The sequence below is a fragment of the Alligator mississippiensis genome, chromosome 6 (assembly GCF_030867095.1).
Source record: "Alligator mississippiensis isolate rAllMis1 chromosome 6, rAllMis1, whole genome shotgun sequence".
NCBI lineage: Eukaryota > Metazoa > Chordata > Crocodylia > Alligatoridae > Alligator > Alligator mississippiensis.
Genome location: NC_081829.1, coordinates 90,734,197 through 90,754,522, shown reverse-complemented (window position 1 = coordinate 90,754,522; position 20,326 = coordinate 90,734,197). Strand labels below are relative to the sequence as shown.

Sequence of the window (20,326 nt, the reverse complement as noted above, 5' to 3'; positions counted from 1 at the left end):
AGTTGGAAAACAATTATTAAGCAAGCTTTCGGGTTCAAAAACCCTTCATCAGGCTAATGAAGTTTCAGCAGTTGGACTAAATCATGGACTAAATATAGACATTGGACTTATGACACATTATAACCTGCCTGACATCTGACTCCCCAGGTCTCTCTCCACTTTCATCCCCCTTCTCTCTCTTCCCCCACCCCCCAGCCTGTCTCTCACCCATTGACTCCTCAATCTACATTTTCACTGACTACCTGTCTTGTCTGCATACCAGCCCAGCCGCTGGCTTCTTTACTTTTCATCCCATCCAGGAAGAACACACACTGACTGCTGACACTTCCTTAGCCTGACAAAGGGTTTTTGACCCCAAAAGCTTGCTTAATAATTGTTTTCCAACAATTTAAGTTGGTCTAATCAAAGATATCAGATTCACCCACAGAACCCTGTCTGCCTATGTCCTTAGACCAACACGGCTATAACCTACACTCCTATGCCTCAGTTAGTTTCGGGCAGGTATTATGCTTTACATAGAGAACATATGGTTACTACTCTTGAGATGTTCTCTAAACTTGAAGAAATGGGGCAAACACCAGATGAATCCATCTTTTATGCTACAACCCCCCCACAAAAAAACAACTTGTCCATGCAAAATGCAGTCTGCCTTAAAAGAGTCCTTAACCAGGACAAAAGGCAGTTTCCATAGCATGCCTTCACATTGCCTTCATAACATGGTGGTGTATGATTGCTTGTTTGGTGATATGTGATTTAAGCAACAACAACATTTCTCTTAATAAGGTTTGTTATGGGAGAACAAGAGGTTTAGTTACTTTTAATTCATCCAAAGTTGATGCTCATTTTGGCAGTTCTGCTGTACTTGTTTACATGCATAGAAATTTTTACACTGCCTTCCTGGGGTTATACTGCTTGCTGGATTGCCACGAGTGAAATATAGCCAGGATGCTGAAAGCACAACAGTAAGTTATTTTCTTGTAATGGAAGCTCTGTAAGATAAGCCTGTGCATATTCACACATTCTGCCCAGTTATTCCCAAATTAGAAAGTCCCACAGTAGTGTGAGGAACTGAGGAGCAGTAGGGACCATTCCCCCTTTCATACCTTCAGTACTCTCCAAGATGGGAGGAAGAAGGGTGAGTGATGTAGTTGGTCTAATACAAGATATCACATTTACCGAAAGAACCTTGTCTGCCAAACAGAAACTACTTTCCAGGTGCCTTGATCTTACAAGAGTGAATATACTCATCTCACAAAGAACCTTAAGGTTACAGATTAATTAACTTAATTTACAGAATTTTTGGCTGCTTTCTTTGCTATTTTTATATTTTAGTGCCAACAATGCGGTTTGTGCTGCAGGTATGTGACAAAAAGATAATGGGTAACATATTAGAAAACACTCAGATGCCACTTTCAAACAAGTTCTAGGTCAGGGATGTGCAGAATAAGACTCATGGGCTAGATCTGGCCTGCCAGGTGATTTCATCTGACCCATGAGCAGCCACCAATTAATTGTATCTTGCCCAGCTCTCATACCTTGCTGCCATCCTCCTGTGTGGGAGGGCCCCAGCCAGCATGCACAGCTTCCAGGTGGGGCCACTGCTTCCACTGCTGCAGCTTCCAGGAGACCTGCCCAGTTTCTGCGACCTTCAGCAGCTCCTCCTTGTGTCCCTGTTGCAGCGCTTATTCCAGGCAGTAGGTAGGGAAGCTGCAGCTGGGTGGGAATGTGGAGCATGGAGTTGGGCCTGGTGGGAGTGTAGAGTCTGGGGCTCCTGCCAAGCGGGGTGGCGGGATTGCAGAGCTTGGGTGGGCAGGGTATGGGTGTGTGGGGATTGTGGGAGGATGAGTGGTGGGAGGGTGTGGGGGTCCCACTAAATGCCTTCTCCCATGGCGCACAGGCCCTGCTGATGGCAGCAGCAGCAGGTAGTGGTCCTTTAGGGTGCTCATAGGCCACACAGGCGCAGCTGCCTGGAGGCGCATCCTCCTGGAGGCGAATGGCTCCAGCCAGTTCTGGGAGCTGTACGTAGTGGCAAGAAGTGGAGCCAGGCCACCCCTCCTCTATTGCTCAGGGCTCATGTGAAGATCCCAGGATTTGTGCACCACCAAAGGGAGCTGGCTGCCTTCCCTACTCCTTGCCACTATGTGTACCTGCTGAGACTCCATCAGAAGTGGCAGGTAGCTCTACTCTCTGCTTTGTGGCAGAGTCCTGGCAGGTGCATGTGGCAGCAGGGAAGGCAGCTGGCTCTATCATGTGGGGCTCCCCCCCAGTGGTGCATGAATCCCTGGAGCTGCATGTGAGCCCTGCACAATAGAGGTGGGCTGACCTGGCTCTGCTCCTTGTCACCATATGCCGTTCCTAGAACAGGCTGGAGCCACGCGCTACCAGGCAGCTGTGCCTGCGTGGGCCATGAGCAACCCAAGGGCCCACCACCTGCTGCTGCTGCCAGCAGTGGGGGTTGTTCACCATGGGAAGGGAGTGTGTGTATGTGGAGGTTCCCCACACTCCCACCCTCCCTCACACTCACACCCTGCCCACACCCCCCACATATACAAACCCATACTCCCCAACATCCCCTACACTCTCCCACACACAGCCATACCCCCTCACAAACCTCACACACACACATCCCACCACACACACACACACACACACACACACACCCTCAACCATACACCACTCATTCCACCACCCCATAAACAACATGCAAGAGTAAGACTTTATTTTGAGCGATTATGCAATCACCTCTATATACACTATGCAAATGTACACGCATCAGGAGAAAACTATTTTTTAAAATACAATTTAAAGCATTATAGTAGATGTTTGACTTTTAGTATATGATTTTTTTCTGGTTCCAAGATGGCACCCCCTCCAAAGGAGTACTTCCAGGGTCAAGAGGAGGGACTTCCAGTGGCAAGGGTCAGGGGTTAGGAGGTGGGACTCCTGGCCCCAGGTTGGTGACCAGGGGGTGCGGCACCTGTCAAGAGGCAGGGCTACTGTTGTGGCCCTTGACCATTCACCAAAGCTCATTAAGCAGCCCTCCATGTGAAATAATAGCCCACCCCTGCTCTATGTACTAAGGACCAGTTTTTTTACATGTATGTAGATGCCTAAAGATGCAACTACATGCCTAGTAGGATTTTCAAAAACCTGCTCTGGCATGTCTCTGCATCTTTAACTACCTAAACACCTTTAAAAAATCTGGACTTTGTAAGATTGATTCACATTCATTTTCAATAAGATTTAGGTTCCTAAGTCTTTGAGTCATTTAAGTGCTTTTGGAAAAAGTACCTAAATACTTTCCCTTTCCCATAGGACTTACAAAGCAAAGAACAATATATACATATTAGAAGTTGGAATTGTGTGCGTGTGTCTATGTAAGGAGATTTAGGCATGTAAGGAGTTTTTAGGAGAAATGTTGTTACTTCTGTGGAACTATTCATGTAAGGATTACTAATGCAACTGTAAGGGCTTTCAGGATTGTTCCCAAAAATAGCATTGTAAGTACTGTACATCTGGATAAGAAGAATTCTCTGTGCAATTAGTTTGAAGTGAGCTTGAAGGATGTTGCTTAACTTGTGTGATTCCACTTGAGAGGGAAATAAATACATACAAATTTACATTTAAATGAATTTTGATGGCACTTGCATTTTTAAATACACTAGTTTATTTTAGATTATATACCCCATAGTCAGACCCTTGTTGCACATCCTTGCTTAAAGCAGGATTTGAGGATTGATCTGCTATTGCTTTGAAAGCAGTGAATAGAAGCAGCTTCACAGCTGCAGGTGAATTAATTCTTCCTCTAAGCTTCACTTTTCTAATGGCCTAGTAAAGAGATACTGCAGAGCAACAGGTGGGGGTAAGGAGGAGATATCAGTTAGCTGATGTGGTATGGGAAGAACAGCTCTGACTCAGACCAGTGAAGTATGACTCGAGGGTGATATAAGAGAGGAAGGTTGATCAAATGAAAGGGACATAGTAAAATCTCAAAGGCTGAAGAACGAGACTCAAGTAGTTGTCAGCAATCAGATTACAAAGGAAGACCAGAATGGATCACTGTGCTATATGTTGCAGGTGCGAAGGACCTGATCCACTTGAATCAGCCAGAGTGTTCTGGTAAATGAATCAAGCAGTTCCTGTGGTTCCCTGGGTGTGGTGGCAATGATACCTTACTGCCACTGGATAACAAACAAAGGGGTCTGAAGCTCTATAGCTCCCTCAACTTCAGACAGGACATATTTTCTTTTTTCTATATACAGCACATTGTTATGAGCTGGAAATTACTCACCTTTCCCCATCACTAGCCAAAGCTCAGTTCCCTGCCAGCCCTTTCACATTCCTAGTTCCAGGCCAAAATATTTCATGCCCAAAATTATTTAAGATGTCTATAAGCAATATATGTATAGCCTGGGTGCACCCAAGTATGTGCTCCTCTCTCCAAATAGAAAGGATGTGTGGCTAGGCAGGAGTGCTGCGAGAGGGATCTGCAAATGCAAACCAGTTCCCTATAGGTCAGGCCAGGACAAGGAATGCTTAACTATGTACAGATTTATTAATATATACCAAATCTAAAGATATTGAGGAACATGTATACACAAATATACAATGGTCCTATAGTGTTATATCCCACAAATGAAGGCTGAAAGATTACACCACCTCAAGAAACATTGAACAATGCATGGGTAAGCAGTTCATCTGAAACAGGTAAACAACAGATAAGGACAGGTAAGGACAGGTAAGTATCAAGGAAGGGGTCCCTGCAGAGCCCTGGCTAAGAGTCATATACTCTACACTCTATTAAACGACAGTTGTAAAAATACACAAAATATAAGACGCAGTGTTACAAAATATGAGGCACTCTCACAAAATATAAGGTGCATAAACATCAAAAATAAAATTGACTCTTCAAAAGTCCCCAAAGCCCAGGCTGTTCCTAAGGCCTTGGCTGGACTCCAGCGACTAATGGGGTGGGAAACCCTAATACCTCTTGGGCCTTCCACAAACCCCAGGAAAGCCTAGAAACTCAGGGGGGCAGGGCTCTCCTCCGAGGCCTCCACTCCAGGAGCCCCTTACCAACAAGGAGGAATTTCCCTTCCCCTGTGGGAATCCCTTTCCCCAGCAACTCGCAACTCCGGGGTCCAGAGTGAGTGGTCCTTGGCCTCTCAGGCATGCTGTTCCTCACTTGCAGGAGCCTCCTGGGCCTTTGAGTCCTTCTTGGCTGCTTGCCCACGTGGAGCCCCGAGCACTGTCATGTGCTCCCAGGGGCTTTGCCTTCTGCTAAGGGTTGGAGGCCTGGGTTGCCTTGTGCAACACCGGGGCTCAGTCCACTCCTGGACCCTCCGTGCAGCATTGTCTACACTGGACTGCTGGCTCTGCCAGGGGGCCCAGACCCGAGCTGCCGCAAGTGGCTCCCAAGGTCCTGATCCCCCCCAGACCACTCTGTGCTGTGCTGTCTGCACTGACTGCCTGGCCCTGTGCTAGGGGTTGCAGATCCAAGCTGCATCAAGTGGCTCCCAGGGTCCTGCTCCGTGTACTAGCCTGTGCGCTGTGTTCCTGGCTGCACGGCAGGGATTGCAGACCTTAGCTGCCTCGAGCAGCTCCCAGGGTCCTGGTCCCTCCTGGACCCTCCATGCAGAGCTGCCTGCACCGACGCCACATTTTTCAGTGGCGGCTGCGGATGCGGCTGCTTGCCGCTCCCATCCAGTGAAGAAGGGTCTTCGGGCTCTTCAGAGCACTGGCTCTGCCCCTCTGGCCAGCTCACACCAGCTCTTCTTTGCCTGTCCTCTTCTCCATCCCTCAGCGCAGCCGCCCGTGTGCTGGGCATGCTGCTCTTTTATCCAAGGGCTGTGCCCCCGGATTGCAGACAGACCAGTCAGGTTGAAGCAAGATACAAGCTTCATCCAGGTCCAGGTTCTCTGCCTCTCCCTGAGTAGGGGCAGGGCAAGCTCCTGCCCAGCATTTGCCCAATTGGTAGATGGGCTTCACCAATTACAATGAAGATTCTCTGAGTCCGGACACACCGGGCAGCTTTTGGTAAGCCTGCCACATATGTATTAATTTATATTTGTATACAACATGTAGTTTGTATATAACATGTAATTTTATAAGCAATAAATATAAGCAGCATCAAAGCAAAATTAATTGAATAGTTCAGAACATCCAAAAATTAACGTTCCCTAGCTAAGTGTCAGAATCCCAGCATACCTATTCATAAGGGTCATACTGCAAATAGTGCTGCTGAAATCATTGGAGCTGGTCATGGTGTGTGTGTATCCTTTAACACAAGTAAAGGTGATTTGACTCTAACACATCCTAGGCACAAGCACAATATTCTTGTCAAGCTCTAAGAGACAAACGTATTTCATCACAGGACCATAGTCTTAATTGAGACCCAGGTATTTGGGAAAAAAATAGCTATTTTTTTTATCCTCCTGATTTCAGTATCTACATAGTTGCTTTCATAGGATACTAGGTAAAATATGCATCCTTTGCCAGCAAAATGGTAAATAACTTGTCATTGCGATTTCATGAAAATAATATGTATCAAATTTATTAGAATGATAGAGCGTTGATGGATTATGGTAAAATTATGAATGTATCTGAACTTAGATTCAAGACTGATCCTTCTAATTTATATGTATTTATCTTTGTGACACTTTTCAGATGTTTTGTATAGTGCTTATGTTTGGAAAAGAGTATTGATTTTGGTTCAGATTTACAAATATCCTGAGATACCAAAATCACAATGACGGAAATACATTTAAGCAATTTACGGGTCAGAGTTAAGGTTATTGAGCAGTGAAGGAATATGCATGCCTTTGACCTTGATTAAAACATTGAAAGTCAATTAAACATAGGCAATAAATCCAATATTTTAAAAGGTATTTAGGCATTATTCCACTCAACTTTTGATAAGCCAAACAATTTGAACTCTCTTAAGTCTGTCAGTGTAAATCAGTTGCTTCAGGTCTCAAATCATATTTTGGCTCTGTCCTGCACCCTTTTCTGTCTTTCAACAGCTGCTACTAGATGCTAATATTCTAGTATCAAGCTTATGTCCCCTTAATGCCATATACAGAGGAAAAATCACCTCTTTACTCCCACTCATTACTGTCAGCATTACAATTGCATTTGTCCTTCTTGTGTATACATTGAGCTGTCTGTTCAACATGAGGCCAAATCCTTTTTGGAGTCACTGTTTCCAAGTGACTCCCCCATTCTGTAAGTATGGACTGCACTTCTTGTTCCTAGACGCATAGCTTTTCATCACCTATATTTAAAATCAGTTTGTTTGAATCTGCATGGCTGTTCTGTCCTCATTATTTACAATTCTGCCAGTCTTTACATCATTGCAAATTTTATTAGGAGCACTTGCATATTTCCTTCCAAATCATCAATGAAAATATTGAAAATGAAAATAGCATCTTGCCTAGTGCTGAACTTTGTGGAGCCCCTCTAGAAATACCACTATTCAAGAATGTGCCAATTAGCAACTGTTTTTTTTTTTTTGAGATCTCTGTTAGCCAATTCTTAATTAATTTAACATGTCCTTTATCAACACTGTATTGTGTTAATTTGTAATCAGAATGTTATGTGATAATAGGGCATCCGTTTACAGAAGTTTAAATGTATTACATCTAAGCTGTTATCTTTATAAACCGAGGTTGCTAATCTCATCACAGAATAAAAACAAGTTGGTTTGACAAGGGCTGTGACAGATGTGAAACCCTGCCGCCCCCCCCCCCCCCAAAAAAAAGAAGCTTTACCAGAAGAGGCAGCACATTAGTTTGCCCTGGCTCCACAGGATCTATATAGATTGGATGCTTCAGAAGGGCTTTTTGGCACTTTTATCTAATCAGCTGATTTAATCAGCTGATTAGATAAAAGTCCCACTAAAGATCTATACAGATGTTGAGCAAGCTGGGTCAAACTAACACAGTGCCTCTTATGGGCATGTGCTGGCCTTGGTGCAGGGGTGCGCTGAGTTTAAAGTACCATTTTTTTTATGTCTGTAAGCAGCCAAAATGTATTTTCCATATCTTTCTTACTTTCATTAATATAGCAGGTCCAAAGGCTCTCTCCTGGTAGTTTTCTATGAAAAAAAAGAAAACTAAACATTGAAAGTCAGTGTTTTTCCTTAAAAAAGAGGTTCTACAAAATGTTAATTAAAGCATGCATTGCTGTAATGTCTAATTTCTTTGTTGTGATGATTGTTTGTGGTAGTGTCATTGGGATATGCATACTCTGTTCTTGACCCTGCACAGCTAGTCACAAGAACCCAGGGCCAGCATTAGGGAAAATGGTGCCCTGGGTGAACTTATATTTTGGAGCCCTGTCTTTGAGTTTAAGTATGTATTAGGAGATTTGCTTGCCCACCAGCCAGCACCACTGCCCGCTGTGTGGAAGCAAGGTGGGTGGACTGGAGCAGGAGCCACCCCACAGATACCTGCCTGGCCCGGCTCATCTTGAGCAGTGGCTGGAGGTAGGACGCAGGTTGGGCTGGGCACTGCTTCTCCTGCCAGGGCTGGGGATTGGATTGGATTGGATTAGATTGGAAGGGGTGGGAGGGGGAGAGTGCTGCTGGGTGCACGGGCTGCTCACACTTGTATGTGTGTGGGAAGGTGCCCCCCTGACCACAGCGCCTTGGGTGGTCATCCACATCGTCCACCTGTAAGGCTGGCTCTGCAAGAAACTTTTCTTTATAGATGGTAGGGAAGGTAGCTTGTTATCGTTTGAGATCTCAAATATCTGATGTATCTTTACATAGAACAAAGTGGTAATTTTTCCATTGATTCCCATAGGCCCTGTATTAGACTGTGTATAAACTTCCATCTTAGTGGCCTCAGGTCTGCTGCCAGGACATGAATTGGATGAGAGGTGGCTGAGAGCAGTTCCTTTGAAATAGGTTCAGTTCCTGGCAATGTAGTAGGATCATAGATTTAGAGAGGTAGGAGGAAGTATTGTCCAAGGTTTGTTTAGAGCCTGCCAAATGCCTAGGTTTGTGCTCCCTGTGTAGGGTAGGTTCTCCAAATCCCTTCCCACCATCAAGCAAGCACTCTCCCTGGAACAAAATACACAGGTTATGCCCCCTCCCCATAGGCCACATACTAAATATGTTGGGAGCTATGTTCAGATTTTGCCCCACCTCTATAAAAACTATGCCTCTGACCACTTGGATGGGATCCTCTCTTGAGATGCAGGTTCCTGACCAGCCTGTGATGTCATCTTTGTTGTGCCCTAATTCCCTGGTACTTGTGCTTGCTTGTATTGATTTGAGTTTCAATCCCATTACGTTAAAGCAATGGCTCCCAAGCTTTGCTGGCCTCGGGACAACAGTAATTTGCTGCAGGCAATGTCATGCATTGCTATCCCTGCCAATCTAAGACTTTTTAAAAAATTTCCTGTGGCCACAAGCATTGTAGCTGATCTCAGAGGCAACATGTTTTCTGCAAGCCATAAGTTGGGGACCAGTGCTCTTAAATGCCACTATGAGTCTCTGTGTTATTGCCTCCCTTTTTTCCCTGAGGTGGATAAATAGGAGAGGAGGAAAAGAACAAGTGGAACAATTTACTTTTATTTCGTATGTTGTCCCAGGACAGTTTTCTGTTTGTCTCTGTCCCTAGTGTTAACACCTCGTCTGCTAATTCTTGATGTCAACTGAGAAATAGAGGTGGGGCCACTGGGAAATTTAAAAAATAATGGTGATGAAAGAAAGAAGAAGGAAAGGGTCAACCTTAATCATGAACTAAATGGTTCCATTAGCAAATGTGTTTCCATTCTACAATAGTGACTCATGGTATTATCATTGCTATCAGAGGTTGGCTCTCAAGATAAAGCGATTTTGTCACAGAAAAGCTTTTGACAGAATATCCTTGGTTAGCAACAATAGTATATTAACAAAATGCTTTATCACTTCAATAAGGACCATTTGGAGAAAGATCATTTACATTAAGACTCATTAAAGAGCAGAGAGTTGAAATGCCTCTTCTGTATTCCCTCAGGTTCCTGAACTAGTACATTGCCCCCTTACATCCTTTATTAAAGCTCATTTACTCTTTCTACCAAAAGCTTTTTGTAGGAAAAATCATTTGGAAGTATGTTGAACTGTTCCAATCCTTTGGTCTTGCTATTGCGCATCTGTAAGAACCTCTGAGAAGTCAGTTATCTATACAAAGTGACTGTGCCAGGATCCAATAAAAGCCCAGTATAATTTTAAAAAGTGGTCCTAGAAGGAGTGAGCGAGTATATATTTTCTTTTCTATACCAGCACCTAAGCCCCAAAGACGGTAAAGAACCTTCAGACGACATACTGGTAGTTGACATTGGCTATTAAGAGGAAGGTAGAGCTTTGCATTTAGGACCAGAAACTTTAACTTTTTTTTCCCTTTCAAGTTTAGGCTGATCAGCCTTCTTGAATCTGTACAGCCAGACTCAAGGCAGTAAAACCTAGCTGTTGGTTTCAGTTACTTGACTTCTCTCCTTCTTAAGGAGAGTTCCACCCACCTTTGTTATATACTTCCCAATACTGAGCTTTGGCACCACTCTGGCAGGCTCCCTCAGGGGTGTCCAAAGAAGGAATTGATAAAAAGTGTTTAGATGGCTCCCATGAAAAGGACTTTCAGTAAAGAAAATGCTGATAAAAATTCTTCTCCTGCATATTGCATTAAATGTTGGCAGAACTTGGTTTATGCTGTTTAGCCTCTGGACATACTGAGGTTGCCAGTGTTTTCTGGGTTTTTTTTATTGTGAAATATTTGAATTTGCAGTTGACTTCTTGGTATCCTGCAGCATCTGAAAAATTTGGGGTATTTATTCCAGATCCTTTCAGGCTGTTGTCCATCATACTTGCTAATAATGAGCACCTGACCTAACAATCTTGGAAGGGAGAATAAAAGTTGAATTTATGGGGACTCTTGCCCTAAGGACAGCTATTCCAACTCTTCATTTCACTCAAGTTTGCAAAATAGTGGTGGTGAGGGTATATTTTGGGTGAATATCAGCTCTGGAGTTCATTGCTCCCAAATGCATGTTCAAATGGCACGCCCAGGAGCAAAAAAACTCTGGAGCAATAAGCTCTGAAGTTTATTCATGTGCACTAATTGCACGGGTAATTGCACTGACATAGTAAAAAGTTTCTATTATTCAGTTGCAAAAACTGTACACAGACAAGTCTTTATTAACAACACTTAGGTGCAACTAGTAACCCTGTTTTTCATAAAGACTAAACCAATTAAAAGGTGTCCTGGTATCTTAGAGTAGGTATGTCTTTTTAGAACGACTTTTGTCCTCTCTTTAACCATGCAGAACCTCACTAGGAAAAGGTAGGATTCAACAGAGCTTCTCTCGTAAAACTGCGTGGCGAGAATTATAAATGGAAAGAAGAAATATAAATGGGTGGAAAAGCTGGAAAAGGAGGAAAAACAACTAATGGTTAGGAAGTATGGAGAGTTAGTCATTCAAATATTACACAAATCAAGGGGATTTTTGCAGTTTTTTTCCTTAGTAGTCTAACAGCAATGTTGTTTAAAGTGATTTTTATTCCTGCAACAGAAATACTTGGTATACTGGAGAAAGGAACCCAGAGCTGCCTCACGTGCCAACTCAGGACATTACAATAATGAGTGCTATGCCTAATTATAATTCCCACATTCCTTCCACTTACTGATAGCCAAAATCAGAGGAGTTTTGAGGCATCTGAAGTTTCCTTTTCCAGATTCTTGATTTTTCTAGGAGCAGGTTGTCCCCTCCTTTTTTTGCCTGCTGAGCTTGAAATACCCAACACACGTTTGGTGACTGTACTGTGGTTCTGATTGAGATTACGCTGCTCTGGTGAGGATAGCAACAGTGCTTGATGCAGATACACATAGCCTTCTGGGTGTGCACCTTTTTTTCCACTCAACAGCTAGATGATTGACAGCTATCAATCATTGCGCCAGAATTAAATTTTCCAACATCTTTGTGTTTTCTGCACCTGCTTAGCTTTCTTGCCTCAGCTTTTTTGCCTAATCAGAGAGAGAATTATTTTACAGAGCACTTATAGAAAGTAATTTGATCGTTATTATTTTCCTTTTTTTCTTTTGTAATTGCAGTTGCTTCTTGTCCCTACTGCTGGTAGCTGCCGTCGTTTGGAAAATCAAACAAACCTGTTGGGCTTCTCGACGGAGAGAGGTATCAGTAACTTTAGGATAACTATGATGGTTTTACCGTTCAAAGTAAATTTGGAGCTACAGGTGGACACACAGCCTCTTCTGTCATACTTGCACAACTGAAATAACTCCCTTTGACTACATTATCTTTTTTTTCCCAGACATTTTTATACTAAGGAAGGAAAAAGGGATCTGCTTGTTTTCCCTGGTATTAAATTAATTGTTGGCAGGGGTATATATTCTCAACTACCATCATATAAGTTCATCAAGGAATTTGATTAGTTGGAAGTAATACCAAGAAGTATAGTCATACCTAGAAGTATTGTATCTTCAATGTTTCTGAGTGCTATTCATTATCTTTGTTCTTACTTAGTGCATGCATAATGCTAATAAGTTGGGCCTGATTATGTTAGGTATTTATTTGAAGGCATAATTCAAGAGAGTCCTTGCCCAAACGTTTATAGTCTCCTTAGGGGTTGAGTCTACTCCCTTTATTAATTTGAAAATACTGTTAGTAATCCCCAGATCCTTTAAATTTAAAGTGAGCTTTGCTATTGACTTTAGTTGGGTCATGGTTTTAGTCTATACATTTTCCTCTATAAACTTGCTTTATTCTTTATGACTTGTCATAGGTCTGTAAAAAATATTGGTCTATAATAATATCTACTCTTAGCTGTTCAAGATAAGACTCAAAGGATGAGTACTGATATTGCATTTAATTTTTCCTTTCACAAATAAGCTGAGAAGTGTTTAATGCTCTCATTTGGTGGCCTGTTTGTAACTTTAGGAAATACTACTTACTAGACTGGAATTTAAGTCTGGATGTTTAGAAATTAATCGTATTATGATTTTTCTTTGCTGAATTAATTTATCTTTGGTGTAGACAAACCTTGGAGTGGTTTCAAAAAGAGAGAGAGGCATGCTGCTTTGGGCAAGGTTGCAGGTGTTGTACTGTAACTGTAAAGGTTGTAGCAATACAACATAGCAAAACTCCTCCAACTTTAACCCTGCTTCATCTGCGACTAAAATTGGGACAGGGTAGCTCACTTGTATGACTATGGATTTGAGCGCATGTAGCGGTTACAGTTTAGCAGCTGCTGTGCATTCTGGAACAGCAGCTTCCCTTTTCCTTTTGAAACTGCTCCAAGTGAATGTTTGTTCATGCACTTACAGCATCCTGTCACTCTAATCATCCAGAATATGCCTCAAATCAAAATGACTTTTTTACCTTATGTCTGTACTGTATTCACGCATTCTGTATCAGGTAACTAGTAGTAACTGAAATCTTTCAGATAAATTGTAGTGTACTAATACCCAGCTTTAGTCTAAAATGATACTACACAGAAAACACTGTTACCCCTAGCAGACATTAAAACAATGACTTGTTTGTGACTGAAGGAATTTTATGCCCCTCCTAAACATTACACCTCCTGCCATACCAAACATCTGATTTGAGACCTAGGGTTGTCAGCTGATTGTTGGCTTCAGTCCTGGGACAGCCTCAGATCCTGCGGAGAAACATGTTCAATTTATGGTGTCTTGCAAATGAACCACAAAGGCGTTTCATATATTTTGTAGAATATCTTTGTGGCTAGTTTACCTCTTTCTGGTGCTGTAAATCTGCTGCATGTGTAACTCTGTTACTGCTTATGGCACGATTAACTCTTTAATCTCACCATAACTATACCATGTGCAAGGGGTCTCAGTTGCCCAAGTCATTTCATTCAGATATTATCTTTTATTCAAAAGAATGACATTGACTAGAATTATTCGCAGAAGACGTGTTCATATAGTTTTATTATTACATTATTTGCTAAATTCGGAAGGAAATTACATTAATCCCTGGTCTTTTGTTTAATTTATTAATATTCCATTTGGTCCTATCTCAAAACTTAATTCTTTGTCAATAATTCTGTACAACAATGTACTGTAATGGAATGCAGTGATTGCCTGATCCCATTTTTCACTATAATCAGATTATTTTAATGAGATGTTAAAGGTAAATCAGAAATGCATGAGTTTATAGATTTACTGGTCATTGTCTGCTTTCTGTGGTTAATCTTCTAGATGTTTGAAAGTACAATTAGAATGACCTTTAGTGTACTGTGTAAGCAACTCTGTCATCATGGGTAAAAAGTTGTTAGAATTCTCTGGGTTTTTTCTTTGATGGCATAATAAGATTTGGGGAGTTATAAGAATGTGTATAGTGTCATGCCAGATCACACACACACACACACACACACACACACACACACACACACACACACACACACACACACACACACACAATGAGGGTTATTATAAATCAGTTTAATTGATAAGGCAAAAATGAAAATATTTTCTAATGTGATCTGAGCTAAAATTTGTGACAGTTTGCAATATTGCTTCTCGCCTGTGCTTGAATGTATCTGAGAAAATCAGTATTTCATAATTACCTACAAAATTATGTCAGTATATCTTTCCACATATTTGAAATGGGCAATGACTGGTAGCATGGTAACATCATATATTGTAAATGTTTGAGACTGGCCTATTTCTATTTTACTTTGTCTACTCGCCACACATCACTCCCAGTGTTCATGTTTAGTACAATACTTGCACCAACCTTCATCTAACGTTTCATTTATATCTGGGTCAGTAGACATCATTTTAGGAGCCAACATACATTTTAAGGTTGTTGGACTGAAGCATTTCAAGAAAATTATACTTGTAACATGTTGATGGAAAGCAATCAATCATTGAAGTATATTCTGAAATTCTTCTCTTAAAAGCTATCCATTTGTATTGATGGGCTTTCTTGTTTGAAAAACAGAAATGTTTGGTGCCTGTATCTCCAGTGTGTGAACTGTCTCAGGTTAGCTACAGAGGCTGTGTTTATCTCTGGTTGTCACCAAAAACTACAACAGTAGACTCATACATCACAGAAAAAGTGTAAGGAAAAATGAAAAGGGAAAATTTTGTTAATAGCTATTCATCATGAAGTCCTTTATTATTTGTGGCAATCTGTCTTCCCTGGAGGAAGTTATGCACGATTACGTATTCTTGGTAGCCTTTTTTTTGACAACTTCATTTTGATTGTGATTTTCAGGAAGCTACTGATTTGAGTAATTTTTTCCTTTAAGTTTTTCAGATGTCTAAAAGGTAGGAGAGTTCACTGGAGGTATAAATGCAGAACCCTGAACTGTTGCATCCTGACCTAAATGTTTGGCCATAGGTCTGACAATTTAAACATTGCCTGGGCTCAATCTAGCCACTTATGTAGCAACGTTTTGATTTTGCATTATGTAATAAGTATCTGTCCAAGATTTTCTACATTTTCCTGAAAATCTAGCTATTTTATTTTCAATTACTTAGTCATCATGGCACTGTAGTTATTCTTTAAACCACCATCATACACTGTTCAGAAGTTTTATTCCCTTTATTCCCATTGTCTTGACCATAGACCTAGACTTATGTTTTCTGTAGTTTCTCAGTTTTGATTAACAATATAATACTTTCTCAAAACTTGTCAGCCACTTGTCACTACTTTTCCGTATAATTTATATACATAATCATATACATACAACATTTATGCAGTGCACACACATACATACAAAGTTTATATTTTATATATAAAATACACATTTTATACACATACGCACGTGTGTGTGTGTGTGTGTGTGTATGTATATTTGTGTGTGTACACACACACACATCCATATACATAAAATGCAAATTACGTTTTGGCATATTGAAAATTTGACAATTATTTCTATCTATCAGTTTAATTTTTTATACTATGATGCCCTGCTGAACTCCTCTACATCTTGCTGCCTACCCCATGGAAAGACAAGCAATAGTCCATACCTTCTCTCAGCTTCATGCTATCAAAACTATTCACACAATACAATGAAAAAAAAAAGAGTAAAATATTCTATTTCCTTTATTTCATGGTTCCCAAAAGATCAATGGAACACTGAGCAGGAGAAGATGAGCAGTCTGTTACATGGCATCCCCTGACCCCAACTAGATCATTAACATTTTGCTGATGCCTGTATGAAAATCTGTGAAATCCTGCTCGGTTGAGACAAAGAACAACACAGCATAGGAATAGACTGTTTCACGTGATTTAGATTTAGTCATTATTCCAAAGGACAGTGTCCTGGTTATGGTGTGTTAAAAACAATCGAGAAGGAGAAAGGAACAGGTTTAGGCATATCCAACCCAAAATCCTCCTTCACTAAGCAGAATTAAATTTATGGGCACATACAAAAAAATTGTCTAAGAATTTTCTGGTGTGCCAGTCAGGTTACAGCTATCTTGTATCATCTAATTACTACATCTTAGCCTTTCAAGATGACAATATGTGGACATCTTCCTACCCACAAAAATAAGCTATTGCTTTTACTCTCTTCCCTTCTCTTCAAGTATCAGTAAGTTTTCCTTTTTAAACTTACATACACACCCTTTAGGCTAAGTACAGACACTCAAAAAGCCTGAGCCTGAATTGATTCAATCCTTGCAGGTTAGTCTAACCTGTGTAGCTTGAACCAGCAAGTAAGTGAATAGACATTCACTTTTGATTCTGGAAATGCAGCCACATGCCTGCAGTGGTTCAGGCCTGAAGCTGGGGGCTTCTAGAGTGAGCTCTCCCTTCCCTTCTGTAGTGACCAGAAGGCTGGAGGGAAGCTGAGCTGAGGAGTATGGCCAGGCCCTGGCAGGCTGAGTATTACTGGGGAGGGCCTCCACAGCCTGACCTGGCCTGGCCCTCTGTGCTCCCCCTCACAGTGCCCATGGATAGTCCTGGCTCAGCCCTGCAGCCACAGCCCCAGGGCTTAGGCAGGGGCTGAACTAGACACTAGAGGACCTCCGGAAGTCCCTGCCAGCCCCACTTCCTGTGATTCCCTCCTCTGTCCCCCCTTCACCTCAGGCCCAGGGCCGGGGGTCTGGCCATGCCCCTGCTCTCGCTGCTTGAGCGGTGAGCTGGGGAGGGAAGCCAGGCGGACCTCAGCTAGGGTCCAGGAGGGAGGGGGGATTAATGCCCCCCCTTCCCATTAGGCTACTGCTGTCTGGCCAGGCCCCCCCACTCCTGCTGCTCCAGAGCCAGGTTTCCTACCGCCAGCCCCTTCTCAGCCAGCCAGAGCAGTGATAGTGCTCTGGCTAGGGAAGAGAGGGATGGGGCCAACCCTACCCTGCTGGAGCGCACAGCACAGCATAGCCCAGCCCTGGGCTGCAAAATACCATGGCATGCTGGGGGACTATGAGTTAACTTAAACCAGGAAGGCATTTGGGACAGCAGATCTCTAAAATCATTTGACCTGAGTCAGTTAAGTCTGATACTACATTCAACAAGGTTTATCTTAAACTAGTTTCGGCCATTTTGAAGATGGTTTATGTGCATTGAATTTCTGTTCTGTTACAGGTTTAAACCAGTTTCTGATCACTTAAACCAGTTTATGTTTAACTTCTGTCCCTGGTCTTAGTGCCTCTAATAGTTTGTGGGCTCAGGGGCAGATTTGTGTAGATCCAGGTCTTCTGGAGCCAATTATACTCGACGTTCCATTGAACAGATGTTGAGAGGTGCTGATGAACCGCTACTTTAGAGACAAACTGTAAGCTAGTAAATGGTTCTGCCAGACAGGAAATGGAAACAACACTGCAACCCACAATCCTTTTGAGGTCTTTCCAGAGGGTTTATTTATTATCTTCCAAGAAATTATAAAAGTAGAAAACAAATTAGCTAAAAATATTAGGGGAGTAATTCACTATGGGCTTTTCTTTCTTCACTTGCCAATAGGAAAGTGGACATGGTCTTTGTCTTTGTTCCCCTTTGGCTCAGTTGCTTCTTCCTTGGAAGCTCTCCTCTGAGCAGCCATGTGAGTAGATGGAACCTAACTGCAGTGCTCTGTACTTTCTCTCACTAACAAGGGTTTACAGGGTTTAGTCAATGTTAATCTCCTGTTCATCATGCAAAACTCTTCCCAAAAAAGCTCAGTGGATATCCATTGTGGCTTTCTTTTTTATCAATTTATTTTTGGGGTTAAAATTTCACTCATTGAGACTACTAGAAGAAAAACTGAGGGATGGTATCTTCTTGGAAAAGTTTTGTTAAGACTGTGTTAGACTTGACAACCAGAATTCACCCAGTGGTCTATCCATGAAGTTTCTCTTTGGTCCTTCTGTTCTTCTTTTTCCAAAAAATGATGCATCACTTAGATTTCCTATATAGGAGAACTGAATAATCTTCTCTGCAAAATGAACACAGTAGATTTCACAGATTTCATAGACATTAGGACTGGAAGGGACCTCAGAAGATCATCAAGTCTAGCCCCCTGCTCCAGGGGCAGGAAGTCTGCAGGGATCATGGGATCCCAGCAAGATAAGTAGATTTGGTCACAGGCCATTTTGCTGAAGTTATTTGCAAATACTAAAATGGCCCAAAGGCTTTTTTGCCCAGAAACAACTTCAGATGCAGAGACACCATATCTTGGATAATAATTTCATCCAAAGGACTTAAACCTGACACTGAAGAATTATCTTTTTCTCACAATATGGCATGGAGGATGCTTATCAGACTGGTGATGGCGATACCTCTGCACAGAACAGAAGAGAATCTCTATAAATTCTAGCAGAAATATCTTAGCAAAGCTTCTGTCCTTCAGTAAGCCAATCAAATCATAGCTAATTACTCTGAGTGTTAGTCATTCACATTTTTCAAATTCAACAACAGGTTTTTTTTTTCCCATTTTATAGATATGATTATTATTGCAAGATATATTTATACATACTGTATCTGCAGCTCTATATAGTGTATGTAATACATATAAATTCCATATATATTTTATATATTGATTTGACATGCTGTGTTGCATTGTATTATGTTATGTTTTGTATCACCCTTGATATATATTATACATTATTTTGCTAATTACACATGTATATGTAATTGTGCAGTCAATGTAATTATAAAGCTATTTTGTATTCTAATACCAAAATGTTATCATTTATTATAATTGTACTTTGCATACGAAAAAGATTTTACATATCTAAAAGATTACTTAGAACCTTGTTTTTATATATAAAATTATATAGTCCCCTTAAGAAATGTGCAAGTAATGCATGATTGCACATTTATGTAAAACGTTTCTGGAAGCATAGGATTACATTGGTAAGGTACCTACCTAACTTTAAAGGTTAAAACAATTCATTTATTGGGATTTATCTATGTATATGCAGCATTTAATTATACAATGAGCTGTGCAGCATTTGCCTGTCTGAAAAGATAGTATAAGCAGGAATAAAAAAAATGTTGAGATCATAGAGAATTCTTTAATACAATGTGTGGGTGCAATGTACCATATTGCATCGTCTTATTAGATAAGCTTGTGTTTGCTTAAAAAATAACCTTTCTAGCCCTAATTTTATTATCAAGGTCGTTTTATTAATGTTGTACTTCGAAACAAGTCTCCTGAGTATTCAAAGACTCTTAAAAACACACAAATGAAACTGAAATACTCTGCTTCTTAATAACAGTAACAATTCATCTAATAGCTCTAAGCTCATTTCTATGGTAACCCTATTAAAGAATAAGAAAGTTCACTTTTGTAGATTATGGTAATGGATATAGACAATATGTGAATTCCACTTAGTAGGTATCTTACAGCATATGGTAAAGACAGTTTCATTTTTAAATTATTCTTTTTATAAAAGGCATTAATAGTCATCAGTATATTTAATACAGTTCATGGAATACAATATGTTGAACTTCAGAGAATTAATTCTTGGGCTGTTCAATGTATTTGTGATGAAGAACAGAAGATAAATATATTGGTGCATTTGTAAAATACTTTTGTGGGTTCATGGGTCCACAGTTTTTAAGCTTCATAGACCCATTCTTGAAGACACTTACATACATGAATATCCTCTGGACCAAAGTTAAATGTGGGCATGAGGTTTGTTGGATTCTGGAATGGTATATGTGATCTCTTAAAAATAAATATCCACATTGCTGAAAGCATGTATATTCCAGAACTTCACAGATTAAAATGTAAAGAATACCTTAATAACATTAGCTTGGAAGTCATTATATCCTATTAGAAAGGCATATATTTTACTGAATGATTTAACAAAGCTGGTCTCGTACATGAAACTGAAAGAGTCCCCTAAGAGTCAATGGAAAGAGAATGACAGCAGCATTC

At 41.1% G+C, this 20,326-nt stretch overlaps 1 protein-coding gene across 3 annotated transcripts in view; it reads left to right on the top strand.

Moving 5' to 3' along the window:
* ATRNL1 (attractin like 1) overlaps nt 1-20,326 on the top strand; it is a 1,033,288-nt gene that overhangs the window by 605,251 nt on the left and 407,711 nt on the right. For all 3 annotated transcript variants that reach the window (XM_019485923.2, XM_059730100.1, XM_059730101.1), the window contains exon 26: nt 12,093-12,171. In XM_019485923.2, coding sequence (XP_019341468.1) covers nt 12,093-12,171 — 79 coding nt within the window. The remainder of the gene's footprint in view (nt 1-12,092; nt 12,172-20,326) is intronic.